At 41.8% G+C, this 15,188-nt stretch overlaps 1 protein-coding gene across 1 annotated transcript; it reads right to left on the bottom strand.

The window, feature by feature from the left end:
* Window positions 1-1,622: 1,622 nt before the first annotated feature.
* On the bottom strand, window positions 1,623-15,023 carry bnip3lb (BCL2 interacting protein 3 like b). Its single transcript, XM_084046064.1, has 6 exons — window positions 14,684-15,023; window positions 10,050-10,290; window positions 8,261-8,339; window positions 6,623-6,726; window positions 5,629-5,778; window positions 1,623-4,615 (listed from the first exon to the last, which is right to left on the bottom strand). Exons 1-6 carry the CDS (start codon window positions 14,736-14,738, stop codon window positions 4,567-4,569), a joined length of 678 nt encoding a protein of 225 aa, XP_083902190.1. The 5' UTR covers window positions 14,739-15,023; the 3' UTR covers window positions 1,623-4,566.
* Window positions 15,024-15,188: the final 165 nt, after the last annotated feature.

The raw sequence follows: 15,188 nt of genomic DNA, 5'->3' as shown, positions 1-15,188 counted from the left end.
GAGAAGGGAGAGTTTGATCATTAGAGAGGAAAGTTGGTAGCCTGGTAAACCCTCCCTCCAGAAATCTCTGGAAATGAGATTTCTGGAGGGAGGGTTTACCAGGCTAGAAAGTTGGCAGCCTGCCCAATAAACAGTTGGAACAGGGAGTGGAGTAAAACGCTCAGTGTTCATTCATCAATTTGTAACTCAGACAGTGACAGGGATGTGTCTGGTATTGTTCTTTCCAGACTCTAGGAAGGCACAGTCCTGGCATCCAGGCAACACATTTAGAACAAGTAGATAGATCACTCTCCCACTCCCATTGTATACCCTTGGAGTTACAGACCCCTAAAGGGGCCAGAGGTTGAGAAACAGTGTTTTAAGCATCCTCCTGCCCCTCCTATCCTTCTCTGCTCATCCAGTCCTCCTACACCTTTCCTATACGGAACCTCAGAACACCTGTTCCCAGCCAATCCAGAAGCAGTAAGCTCTATGTCTCCACCCACTGCAGCTGGTGGCGTTACCATTGGTTACAGGGTGGTGGCCAGTTCTGTCTACATCTCTCCAGCGAGAAGATACAGGGTGGTGGCCAGTTCTGTCTACATCTCTCCAGCGAGAAGATATTCCTTTATTTTTTCTCAATTAGGTTGATCTATTTCTCGTGATTACTAGCCATAACAGGGTTGACATGATCATAATCTTCAATTTAAGACTAGCAAATCTGTATTTGGACAATGTCAGCCACATTGTAAATCTATTGACTGGTGTCCATCAGTACTAATTTGTGGAACACATACGTATCTAGAAGGGAGTGGTAGCATGTGCAACCTCCTCCTACCCTTGAATGCTGAAACTGTGCATCAAGGCACAGTTGTGGAACACATATCTACACTTCTAGATATATGGAACACATATCTAGAAGGGAGTGGTAGCATGTGCAACCTCCTCCTACCCTTGAATGCTGAAACTGTGCATCAAGGCAGCTACTGTGGATATACAAGTAGATCCAAATCCCAAATCTGCTGTTCGGATGCTAAAGGGTGTGGCACCAAGACACTAAGATCAAATTTCAATTGATCTGCACGACACTCAGCAGTTGTATAGCATGTGAATAATTCAGACCACATTGAAACACATGTACAGTGACAAGCTCACAAGGGCAATTCAGTAGCCTACATCTGCCGCTAGAGGTCAGTGTCCTTTATGTCCAGTGTCCTCAGAAAGAGTGTGAGTGAGTGAGTGAAAGAGAGAGAGAGAGAGGAGAGAGAGAAAATGGGCCTTAGTGAGTGGTTTCAAATGGCCAATCAATGCTGGCATGGTCTCTTTAGTCAGTGATTCTGCTCAAATTACAATCAAAGGATAAAAGAATAAAGCTCATGAAGTCTGTAGATATATCAGCTAGACTCAAGAGGAAATGATTTATACACACTATATGTGCGTGTGTGCGTGTGTGTGTTGGCCAGAAATCATAGACTGGAAAGGCTACACAAAGCATCTTACATTCACTATAAGACTGGACAGAAATATGGATGTTCCCCTAAGGGATTTAAAAACTGGATTTAAAAAAAAACATTTCACAACATCACTGTGCACCATTTCCAGTGTCATTCGAAGTCAAAAAGTAAAACATCTCAGTGAACTGCTTGATTCAGGTCATCTTTAATGACAAAAAGCTTATCAATTTTCCAATTAAATGGTGGTGGGGGGCCAAAAACCAAACAAAAGTCTAGCAAATATATCATCAAAATTACTTGTTATACCATAGCAGTCTGAGGAAATTCTTCGTATACACCTTCCATTTCCATGTCACATTAGGCCCTACCATAACAGTTTATATTTCACACCTTAATTTCAGCTGGAGTGAAAACAATCTTTGTCAAAGTAAGTTTTTTAAAATTCAGTTTCAACTAGTGCGTTCACAATCCGTCGCCAACGTCACCATAAAAATAATACAACAGACAACACAAGCCAAAAAAGAAATATAAATTCCCAAACACCTAAAAAAGTATTTGAGAAGTCTAAAGTTGCATGTACAAACAGAAGTCAAAACAAGCTTTTGTGGCACAAAAATTAAACCCCTGGTATCTCTGTGGCTGAATTGCAAACAGCGAGACCAAAGCAAACCCATTCATGTTTTGGGGACTGTGAGGCACATGGTTAAGTGAAAATAAGTCTTTGAGGATCGTAAATTGACCTTAGGAAGTCAGAGGGAATTAACTGCAGCTGGAGATGATGTCACTGTCTATGACACAGGGTCTGTGTGTACAGAATGTCTGTTTATCTGTCTGGAGCTAATCTCTCAAACCGCTAGACCGATCACCGCCAAACTTTGTATCCACGCTGTCAGTATGTCACAGAAGTACCGCCACAACTTCATCATTTCATCACATACATTTCTGAAATATTTAACTTTTTATAATGGTAGTCAAAGGGGTTGTGATCACACTGAAACCTTGACCAAATCTGAAGTCATATGTCATGGATGTGTCATAGCTGACTGCCGTTTCTATGTGGATCTCAAGATCCAGAATGTCCTATAGTTTGTGTATTTATCAACAATCCACTGTAGGTTTTTATTTTATCTTGCCAGGAGTATAACATGAGCTGGTCTTATCATATCACTAGGAGTCAGTCATTTAGTCAGTCACAAAAGCACAATTAAGGCCCATTTATACTCCCTTTATGTACGAAAAATAAATACATCCATTTCAAACAATGTAAATATAATTCTATGCATACTTCCATGCGTCCTTTATGTTTGCACTAGATGGCAGTTCAGAGTCAAAAGTCTTCAGACAACAAACATGGTGACGGCCGAGAAGAACATACTGTAATAATTTACTGTACCTGGAATACTTGTTCTTCCCTGTGCCCTGGTGAAGGGACATCATGTACTGTATTATGTTTAACAGTTCTCACCAACTTGCTCAACCTCTCCTCAAAATGTTTCAAAGACAAAATGAACCCAGAAACCAGACAGAAGGCTCCATCTGTACTTACTTAACATGAGTATAAATGGTCCTTTAGCTGACTTTCACAACACTTTCCAAAGAAACTGTCTTGCACGTGACTGTATTTGCCCTAAACCACCAAAATCAATTATTACAACAATAACCAAATATGTTCACAAATACTGTACTATTCGACTCCAGGCCTGGCTTTTGCAGCTACACTTGAGGAGCTTGGTAAAGAGATTTCTGTGGATCTGAGGTCCCTTAAGAGATACTCCAATAACAGAAATGGGGCCTAGCCAATGTCAACAGGACCAATCCAGATCTACGATATGTTGCAGACAACACAGGAGGCTTAAAATTACACAGGAATGACAACATCAACACAAGTATGGACACACAAATCAATCTTTACCGAACCCCCGGCAGTACTGTTAGACACAACCACAAAATACTGTACACTGGAGAGGGATAGACTGCACAGACTGAACAGCCTGCACACAGAAATCACATACTGTACATCATGCTTCCAGTTATTGTCACTTTGGAAATGTGCACTCCCCCAAGTGCAAAGTATGGGTGCTTTAGGGTCGGGAATGGCCACTATGGTCAAGTCCTTTCAAAATTACAACTTAGGTCTCCTCAATAAACAAACAATGGTGTAAAATAAATATAAAAAGGATATTATCTTAAAGTAATTGTATTCATAATAGCAAACAAAATGGCTACTTTCAAAGGCATGCTCACATCAGTTCAGTCAACTCTCTCTGATTTTATCGGGTTTGCCGTAGTGCTGGGCTACCAAAGTTGGTTGTACAATCTCACGTCAATTCCGTTTTTGTTTTTTCCTAGACTGGACACACCTCCTTTGTTAACCACTTTCAACCTGGCGTCCCATTTTGGGCACGGTGAAAATCTTCCATCTGCGAAAATAGGCGAAAATAGCTGATCTGCAAGCTCTCAACACATTGCATCGCGATGCATTGTGAGCTTGTAGATTGGCTATTTTCACTATTTTTGTGTGACACTGTCACAAGACAAAGTATAAAATAGGGCATACGTGGTTAACAGGTAACCCCCAGGGCAATGGGATAGTCTATAGTTGAAGAGTTTGGTTTTAGTGCTGCCCACCCCCTTCCATGAAACCCACCCATTATAAACAATTATACCCAACATTGGGGAAAATGAAAATATGACCGTATTCATTCCTTGAAAAGCTTATACAAATGGGTGAAGTTTAATTTATACTTCGTCTACATCACCGTCTCATGCTAAAATTACAGATTTCTTAGCTTGAATATCTGTGTATTTTTTTAGCTTAAAAATGTGTGATTTTTTTTATTGTGCATTGTGCAAAAAGTATAAATTAGGTTCGACAGGGATGGTGGGAGAGGGTTATATCTACAAACCGTCAGAGAAAGACTGATTAAGGGGGGGGGGGGCAATGCATTTCTCCTGGGATCATGGCATATCTCAGGGACAAGGAGGAGAGAGGGAAGAGGGAGGAGGATGGAGGGGAGGAGAAGGTAAAGGTAGAGGAGGACAGATGAGCACTCTTCTTCTTACAACAGTAAAACTAAAAAACTTTCCCCCATCAAGTCGTGGCCACTTCTCAGGCACTTTGTCAGTTTCAGGTTCAGAAAGAGCTTGTAGGTGGGGTGGTCAGCCTCTTCCCAATGTAGACTCTGAGGTAAAAAAAACAAACAAACAATAACAGGGGCAGGGGAATTAGCAAAGTGATATCAGATCCAACACATCTACTTCCTTTCAGAACCCAGGTTTTACATTGTTACTGTCAAGCAGAAATCTTGTTTCTCCATATTCCAACTTTTTATGTTTTTTTTCTCTCAGGAGCTATGGGCCTCATGGCTCGGCAAGGCTTACTACTATATCTGCTTTGTGAAATATGTCTTCCAACTAGAGCCCGACTAATGCCACATTTATGGGTCTGGTTTTGTTTCACGTTTCTATTTGAGAACACTACAAGATAACACTGTATATATTAAACCATCATATGAAAATAACATTTAACCTTAATTACACAGTCAACAAGCAAATACATACTTTTTTGAGGTTTGATTTACAAACAATAATAGTGATACTTGAGTCCAGCTGCGTCTTTGTTACCAGTCTTAAGTGGCACCCACCAGTGGCCATAGTGGGTGTCCACGGCATTGTCAAAGTGTCGATGTTGGGTCATTTCATTTTTTCAGGATGAACCTCAACGGTGCAAATTGTTACGCACGTGCCATATGGCAGAACGGACACACCACTGCGCTGTGGGCTTTGACGTGTCAACGCGCCAATGAGGAATTTCACCACGAGAGCAGAGGCGTTATCTCTCTCAGTTCCTCTCCCTGCTGAACAGGTGCCCCAACCAACCAGTAGGAGTCACTATTGCAGCAGCAAGAACAAAATCCCCTGTTGGCTTCCCATCCCAGAGCACTGCCATAGTGTTCATCTATGCCAGTGCTTCCCAAATGGTCCAGATGTGCCTTGGGCCTTGGGTGTGCCTTGGGAACAAAAGGTTTGAGAACAACTATTCCACCCAGACACCCCCGATCCTATTGATTTTGTAGCCTTTGTTCAACCCAAATAAATAAAATAGATTTTGTTTAACTGATTCAGTATTCAGTGTATATGTCTTTATGTACACTGAAATGTCTTTACCCAGAAAAAGCCTTTCTTTGTTTCTTACCCCAGTCCCAGAGCCAGGATGTGTGATAATAGCAGCGAGGGGATGAAGACTTTGAGGAACTCAGCAGAGAAGATTCCTCCTTTCTTCATGGCGCCAGTCTTTCTCATGCTCAGTGATACTGAGCGCCGAGGGTGACGGAAGTGGAACTCCCTGCAAAGATTAAATTTACAGTGCTTTGAATTCTCAAAGACGTTTCACATGAACATACCAAATACAATCAGATGCATCTGACAAATACCTGTTGTACTGTTGTAGAATGATGCACAATAATACACTGCATTGGTAGCCGAGTTCCTACAGATTACATGTCAAGTCTCATATTGCAGTGGAATATCTTCTCATAGAGCCACAGAGTTCAGAGTGTGGGTGATTTTGGAGTCTTTTATCCAACTCTCTAATGCTTTTGTGATCTTACCACACTTACATGTTAAGACCTGCATATAGACCCCTGACAGTGCTGGTGCTGTAGATATAGAGAGTTGTATAGTGTAGTATGCACAGGACATTGCTTCTGTCTGAGATCAAAAGGGTTTTAAAGTAAATGTATAACAGTTATATTTTAGTTGTGGTATTCATCTGATTCTGAACAGAACGTGAACTTTACATGACCCTCTGCAAGATTTACAGCAATTCTGGTGGCCTTTGAGCACATGATATAAGCATGCAAAGACCCATGATAAAACTTCAAAAGATACAGTTGGGGTTCACAGGTTTCTGACCAGAGTGCGTCACATAACTACAACAACGTGAAACTTGAAAATGAGCTTTTCCCATTCCTGTGCCTAGTTTATTGTCTGTGTACACTGTCCTGTCTAAATAAAGCAAAAACTAAAAACATCTTAAAAGGAAGAAAGAAAAAAATGCAGTTGTCAAACATCAAGACAAATCTTACTCTCTTGAAATTCCCTGAAGACAGGACAACATGTATTAACAAGATAAAACTGTGGGTTTTCATCTGACAGCAGCGATATCAGACCGTTTCATTGATGCTTACTTAGGAGGAATGTTTTCCGGTCGACTGGACCAATCTGCCACCCAGTCTGCATCCTTCATCAGTATGTCTATGTCCCTCTCCTTGTCCAGAGCGTCCTCTTCTGACTGAAGAATAAAGTAACGCAATTAAACTTGCATACCTTTCTTATCAAAATCTCAATCACATTAATCATCTCGTACATTTACATAATGTACAAGATAATAAAACAAAAACAAGCTGGCTCAGCCCTTATCTCCATACTGAGTGACACGCATACTCATACACACTTGAATATGTTTCCTTTTATAAAAGCACAAAGATAGGGGATGGTCGGTTTAACGTGTTGCACGTCGGTTTAACGTGTTGATTTATTCAATGAACGACCAGCCTTTGTGTTTCAGTTCAGCGAGTAACACAACACAGGTGTCGCTCCAGCCTAGCACTTAAGGAACTGGTGAATGAATAATTAGAACAAAACTTTTTAGTGAACTGTACTCATTTATTCAGAAAACACACAGAAAAGAATAACATCACTAGTTCAAATGCACACTTGAAACACGTCACAATATGCTTGCAAAAAAGCCATTCCAGTTCGTATTTAACGATAATAACCCTGGCGTACACATGCATTTTTCATTTTGTGTGTGTGATATGTGTGTCATAATGTCAGCCTTATTAACCATTAATTAGATAATGATGTTGGCTAACTGGTTGCAGTTAAACCATCAGTTTAACTGCAACCAGTCATTATCTTCCCCAGGAATGCAACACACACACACACACACGCACACGCGCCTGTTTCATGAGTGCTGCATTGGACCACATGCATAAGGTGCATAACTTCTGCTCTGAGGCTATAGGGTGTGTAAGTAATCAATAAGATGCCTGCAGTGACTTGCATGACTTGCAGGAAAACCCACAAAGGGTCTGAAGGCCATTTGTCCCATATTGAGGGTGCAAATTAACTCACTGAAATTAACACTGAGGATGAGGATTTTACTACTCATGTTAATGTCATGCTGGAATACGCTACTTAGTTGCCGGTGTTGTGTATTATTTTCCTATATCCTACTCAAACGGAACTTGATTCTTTAAAAAGTTTAAAATAAAATTATGGAGGATAACACAACACAACACACACACAGTTGAAAACGTGATCTCTTGGTAGAGATTTAAAAAATGCACAAATTAGGTGTGCCTCCTTCATTGTGTTCTATAGAGAAATGGCTACGGCCCACGGCACAGGGCATATATGGCAGACACACACACACACACACGCGCGGGGTGTGGCTCGTGTCTCCATGGAAACTAAGATGTCATTCACATACGATGGCGCCTCAGGGAGGGCTGCCAGTGATGTCGCCATGGCAACAGATATCTTGGTGAAGAATCCACTAGTGTAGACTAGTGATTCTCAAACTTTTTCATGTCAAGGGCCCCACATTAATATGTATTTGGCAGCGGACCACCCATCTGAAACTATTATGTGACAAAAGATTTGTGTTGTTAAAATGTTTCAGAAATATTCTAAGTTTTTGGAAAATAACTGATGTATATAGGGTTAAAGCAAACTCATTTAGCTGGGGACCTCCTGGAACTCCCTCAAGGACTCCTGGGGTGGGGAGTCACTGGTTTAGGCACACAAACTTGTTTACTTACTTGGCTGTCTCTCCGGCTCGACACGTCCACGTCAAAGATGATCTGTCCTTCTTCCTGGGGGCTGTGGGGTCGGGGAGGACTGGAGGCAAATTCCAAAACAAAACCATGTGGCAGATCAGATGCCGATGTCTTCCTACAAACTAATGAACTCATGACTGCACCCTGAACTTTTGGCTACGCTAGAAATTCCCCATACATGAATATATCTAAACTGAATTAAATATGGTGGTTGGAGACACTGTCCTAAAGTCCTATAGGGCAGTGGTTTTCAACCCTTTCTATATCAAGGTCCATTATTTATTCACCATTTGAGCCACGGACCACCGTTTGATGAGATTTAGCCTCTCAGATCCCAAAACTCAGAATATTTTGTTATCGTTGGCTACGATTTTGTCCACAATTCCATGCTGTATTGATATGGTACCATAGGAGAGATAAAAGGCAAACGGTGATCAAAATAAACATTCTTTAATTAAGTAATGCAGATGTTTTTTACTTTTTTCTTAATGATCACAATTCCCTATAGGGAAGCTGTGTTGTCCTGGTAACCACTTTCTAGTCCAACAAACAGCTGCTACAATTTGATGATTACTGTCATTATGGTTACATGCAGTTCATGAGAATGATTTAAATTAGATTCAAAAAGCCCTAGTCTTCCTTACAAATCCAGCCGGAAACACAACTCTGCGCAGAGATCATCAGATCAGAGACAGAGAGTGACTTCTCTTCCAAACCAGCCACCGGCCGAGTGATGCAGAGATCACATGTATTTTAAATCCCCACTGGGCAATAAACAAGGAGAATTACAGTACAATAACAAGTGTTTGTGTTTCAAAATGAGCCAACTCTTCACCTCTCCTGTACAGACTGCAGCAGCCAAAGCAAGACAGACTTAGCTTACTACCAGCAGGTTTCAATGTGTCATATGGAGAGGTAGGTAAGAAATAAAATAAAAATGTTTGCATGGATAGATCTCTCAAGAAGCCTTTCAGCCGAAATACAGTTATAAATCAGATTTTAAAGAGCAAGGAGGTGGTAAAGTTCGGATGGGAGTCTTACAAAGGTCCTAAAGAGTTTGAAAACAAACATGGAGGGCCAGAGTGTCAATAAACTGATTGTGGTGTTATGTCTCAATGAAACAGCACGTATTTTTAGGCCATGTGACTATCAAGAGATATCACACAACGCTGATTCATCTTCACCAGGCAGGCATAGCTGAATGGGTAGAGAGGCCGCCTGGGAATTGGAGGGTCCCCGGTTCACCCCTCGGCCGCGAGTGTGTTAAAGTGTCCCTGAACAAGACACTTAAAGAGCTGTAAGCCTTGGTTTTATGCCAAGGCTATTAGACCTAGATCTGTATTAATAGTTCCCACTGTTCCCAACACTGCAACAGTATCCTTATAGGATGGGTAAATTCTGATTCTGTGCAAATGTACAGCACCAAATACCCAACAACAATTAAAGAGGGCTAACTTAATATTATTATCATTTAGGTTTAAAGGAAAGGAAGTCTTTCGACAGAGTATACTTCATACAAGTGCAGTGGAAGTCAGGAGAAACTACGCCATGTGGACAATCAGCATATTCAACCTTTTTCTACAAACTTTTCGAAATCCCCAACATTGCTCATCTGTATTGGATGTTAGGAACCTTAGGCTAATGTGGGGATCTGCATAGTTCTCATGTAAACTTATTTGATTGTGTGGGTTCATAATGGTTAAATGATGTATATTTTTCTCTCGTCATGGTCAGAAAATAAAGATGTATTGGGTTCTAAATGTTTTCTAACCTGTCACAGGAAGAGTTGCTGCGGCTTGACTCGTGCTGGGCGTCCAGTAGTATCTTCTCCATGTCCTCCATGTGGATGGAGGACGAGGAGGGCACGTGCTCCAGGCCTCCAACCATGGCCTCCGCCTCCTCCTCCTCCACCACCTGTGGAAGGGGTAGCAAACCGGGGGACTGGCCTCCTGCCAGAGACGACTGGGTCGACCCAGCTGCTGCTCTGTTCAAATCCAACTCCACCCAGGACCCTGTAGAAAGAACACAAATAAATAGGATAATGATCACAGGAATATAGCTATGACTGTTGTGCTCTGACTCCTGATAGTGACATTTTTCACAATTTTTGGCAATCTTTCGCAAACAGCCAATCATCAACTATTTTCAAATAGACAAAGTATAATATAGGGCATAAGTGGTTAAGCTTATTGTATGGAAGGTAGGTCAAGTAACCCCTGAAATTAAAATCAGCCAACCCATGTACATACAGTAAGAGTGCATTCATTAGTTAATCCACACAATAAGTACTTAACTCTGAGGGGATAGTATGTAAAGCCCAGTCCACACAAATAACAGCGAACTGATCCGTTGCAGGTTGGCACAATTTGGGGATAATGTTGCAAGTGGTTGCAGTTGCAACTAGTTGCTTTGTGAATCATTGGTGTGGATTGGGCTTACAGTAACACAGCATTAGAATGTGTGAAATGAACGAACACAATGTTGAAAATGTATAAGTGGGCAGCCAGGCAGCTCCGATCAGACAGGGTTACCTTTTGCTATAGCTACATTATCCTGACTCATAGCCACCAAGCAAAGCCATCGTTGCAATTTAAACTTGGCAGCATCCAACAAAAAGGATTACCTCCTGGCATCTGACCAGATAAAAGTCAAATCAGGCCAGTAAACAAGTCATTCACTACTCTAGCTATAGTGACGGACTTGGCAGAGCTCCAAGTGTTCAGCATTTTGCACATATTTGCCCTTGCCCATAACATTATAAGTGTGTAAACTAGACAGTATACTATAGCCTACATAGCCATGCCCTAAGCATATTGATTCGTTACACCAAGGTTAGGGTAGGACATGGGTTCCCAAACTTTTCAGCCCGCGAGTCGCGACCCCAAAATAATGCGGCCATTGACTCGCGACCCCACCTAACCCTGGAGGAAATTTTTATGCACATAAACTTGCACGTTCGGTGCGCATTTGCAATGTATTAAAATGGCAAAATGTACTATTTGTAATCATTTTTAGATTGTATTTCATCCATTCTGTTGAATTTGAAAAAATAATTGTATTTATTTTTATTTTTTTAATGACCCAAAATAATTTCGCGACCCCACCGCCAGTGTCCCGCGACCCCAACTTTGGGAACCCCTGGGGTAGGACACCTCCTGGTTGACTAGTAGTACTGCCTGAAGCTCATAAGCACAAGATCTCTTGGCTGTGTGGTAGATGTTTGGTTTCCCACACAGGGAATGCCAGGTGTTATAGTTGCAATTGACTCTCTCTGTCAGGAGAGCAGGAGAGGGCCTAAAACGTACAGATTGTAGCTAGGGGTGGATGTTATAAACCTATACAAGGTAGAAGGTATGATTTTGCGTTACGGAAGGGATTTTGACCATACCATGCTGACCGGTAGAGCTTGTTTTTTATTAGTTTTGCTTCTTTTATGCAGGGTTTTTTCCACAAAAAAATCCAAATCACCACAAAAGACATAAAGCCACTGAAAGAGTCAGAGAGGATTGACAAACAGATTAAAATGACAACTGTATTTCTTACCACTAAAACAAGTGGAAACAAAAGGACAAACACCCTCAGACCAGCTTGCATGAAGTAAGTGTGACACTTTTCATCAGCTGGTGGGTCTACCCCACCTCATCTCCATTTACTGCCTGGTGGTGAAAGGGCACTAAATAGTTGACTAAATACTATGTGTGCTGCTGTGGCTTCTAGACCTTGACTGCGATATATGACGCCGTCCCTGCCTGATCCTTGCTTGTACGTGATCTCAGGCATGGATCGGCAACAGAGTGCTGCATATCAAAGCTATTTAGAAATGCAGCAGAGCAGCATACGTGTGGTCTGGTGGTCTGGTGAGGTGAAGGTGGGCGGGTCAGTGAGTGACCATATTTGGGAGGAGAGAAAAAACAGAGGGGAAAACAACTTCACTAATGTCTGCGGTAGTTTCATCAGGATAAAATTATTTTCCTCCTTCACTTGAATAGGCCACATGTCCCCATAACAGTAGGTAAACAACACCCAGAGTCAGGTCATATGTCAAGCCCCCCCAGCAACCTTTTACTGGGCTGAATTTCACCGGCCGCATGTAATGCTTAACTTATACTCCATCGTACGACGTGTCGCCAAATATAGCTGATCGACAAGCTCACATGGCGTCGCAAGTATAACGTATATTGAGTATAAATCAGGCTTCAGCGCCCACTCTCATCCTGTGGATTACATGGCAGACCACAAGCCAAGCTGCTGTCGACAGCCTATTGTCTCTGCTCCATGGACTTAACAAGGTTGCCATGACGGCGGCGAGGCCGAACGTTCTGGGCCGGCCGCGGAGCCGTTATCAGCTGTTGGATGAGTTCAGACAGAAGCATACAGGGGGATAGAGAGAGACAGTGAGTGTTTTGTGTCCTCTCTGCCTTGAGGTTCCAACAGGGGGAGGTCTAGAATGAGGATCCCAGGTATTAGGAAAAAATGTTCACAGCACTGAAGTGGGAGCTCCAGGAAAACCAAAAATAACACACCACCAAGCTTGTTAGAAGAAAAACCACAAATAACACCTAGCTTAGGTGTAAAAAACAAAACATGATCTGATGACTGTTATTCATGTGTCAGTTTTACTGCCAGGAGGCCCAGGACATATTCCTGAGTTATTGTTTTACTTGGTGAGTAGCGCGTTTCTGTTAACAGGTGCCCGCTGCCCGTTAAGAGTTAGGCATATCTTCACTAATCAAGTTTCAAAAATCCGTACTGAGGTCAAATGTTTTGTAAACTTATATACAATTATGAAGCCCCTTGTAAAAATACAAATATGACGCAACACTGCATTTCCCAGGAAGACATGCCTACCAAAAGCAGTTCTGTTATCATGAGTGTTATACTGCTCTGCCTGAGCTACGCTCCAAAAGATTTGGCCTATTACAGGAAAACTGTCTCAAACAGCCCTGCACGGTTTCCTGACCTGGAACTGGGAGCAAAACATGGCAAAAGCAATGAGCATGTACACCCTATGACAGTTGTGACAAGGGTGGGAAATTAATAGCGGTCACTTGCCAAATGCTGATAAACTTAGACCATGGCTAGTTGGCTAAGTTTGTTTACTCTACTCTATTTATGGTCTATTTTGAAATGTACCCAACCATCATTTGGAGGTTTGACGCAATTGAGGAAAGGAGATCTAATTCATTTTTTAAAATAGAGAAAGAGATCAATGAACCAATAAGACAAGCTAGCCCTGGCTGTGACTCCAAGTAACTCATGACTTGACAACCACCAACAAAACGCCTGCTCTCTTGGCCCCAAGTGCCACTTCCAGCACGTCCAAAACGTCTGCCCCCTCGTCACTGTAGCCACAAATAGCATGCCATGTCACTGCCCCCAATAGCTTGCTGACTGCTACCTGCCACAACATTTCCAAGCAGCCGCCATGCCCACGGTGCCAGGTCAATTTATGCCAAGGCAGACCAGACTGATAAATAGGCGTTTGTTTGTGTCTGGTTCCCTCCCTATGCATGTAGAAATCTCTTTTTATTATGCCTTTCTGTAGGAAGAAAGAACTCTGGTCTTTAATAAATGAGTTTTACATAAAAGAAAGTGCACACATAGGCACACACACAAACATAGATAGCTATATATAAACAAACTGTATACATACAATAATTCTCTGTTTGCATATAAAGGAAATATCACTGAAACGTGGACAAATCCAGCAAATCAGATGTAGTATTATTATTATTTAGATGTGAGGATATATATATCCCCATATCTTGAATTTTGGTAGGGCTATGGGACGGGGCTGTCCTCTCTGAACCACTTCTTCCACAGTCTTTGGTTGTCTTGGCCCCTCCAAAATGACAAATGTACAAACAATAAAAGGTAGTATTATGGAGCCTGTACTAGTCTACTCCACAGAGCTGCAAGAATGGTTTCAGAGCTATGAAAGACTTTGCATAACCAAATAATACTGACAATTTGACACATCGGATCAATTTCTTTGCCTATTAGTATTATTACTCAGTTTTTACAGTTCAGACTTCTCCTTCCATCTTGCCTTGTTGACAAGACTTAAACTCCGCCCACATACCACCACGGAGGTCCTCGATTGGATCAAATGTTTGTCAGTCAAACGGTAAACCCCGCCTTCTTAAACACAATTGGCCCAACGGCTGTCAGTCATCAAACGGAACATAGTGTTCTCAGTCCTCCCCCAAAACCTCCAATGAAGATACATAACATAGCAAAAATAATAATAATAATAATAATATAATTTAAAAATCGTAGCGTCTTTATCTATGAAAAACAAGCGTAAGACTACATGAAACGTGTTTTCTATGTTTTCAAAAGACAAATAAAATGACAGGCGAGGCCTTTGTGCATATAGGCATATTAATTAATGAAGATATTTACCATTTAGTCCGGAGTCCCCGTTGTTGTTTTGTGCAGGGGTAGCAGCTTCCGACATGGTGCTGGTTGTGTGGATTGTATCAGACTAGTACACACTGTCTCCCTCCTATATGTACCACGCACACTAACATTCAGACTAGCACACACGCACACTCCTTCCTATATGTGATCTAGACACATTCACATGCAGACGTGCCACTGTACACACACAGCAGGAGCTGACTGTAGTGTGTCAGACAGCAGCCACGGTTCGGTTGGGTTCAGGTGTTTGTTTTCGTCAGCTGGTCTGGAAACAGCCAAGCAACTTGTGCAGAGGCAAAATATGCTCCTGGAGCTTTATGATGACGACAGGTCCACGTCATCATTGTCATCATCAGCATCACCGAAGGGGTTCGTTTGATCGAAACACTGACAGCTAATGTACGTGACAAATTTCACGAATGCACTAGGATCTTAATATTTTTACTAGGCTGCAGTACACCTATTCACACAAAAATCATAGCAATAC

The sequence above is a fragment of the Gymnoscopelus microlampas genome (assembly GCF_963454915.1).
Source record: "Gymnoscopelus microlampas genome assembly, chromosome: 21".
NCBI lineage: Eukaryota > Metazoa > Chordata > Actinopteri > Myctophiformes > Myctophidae > Gymnoscopelus > Gymnoscopelus microlampas.
Note: the sequence above shows the minus strand (reverse complement) of the source record. Positions and strands in the feature narration are given on the sequence as shown.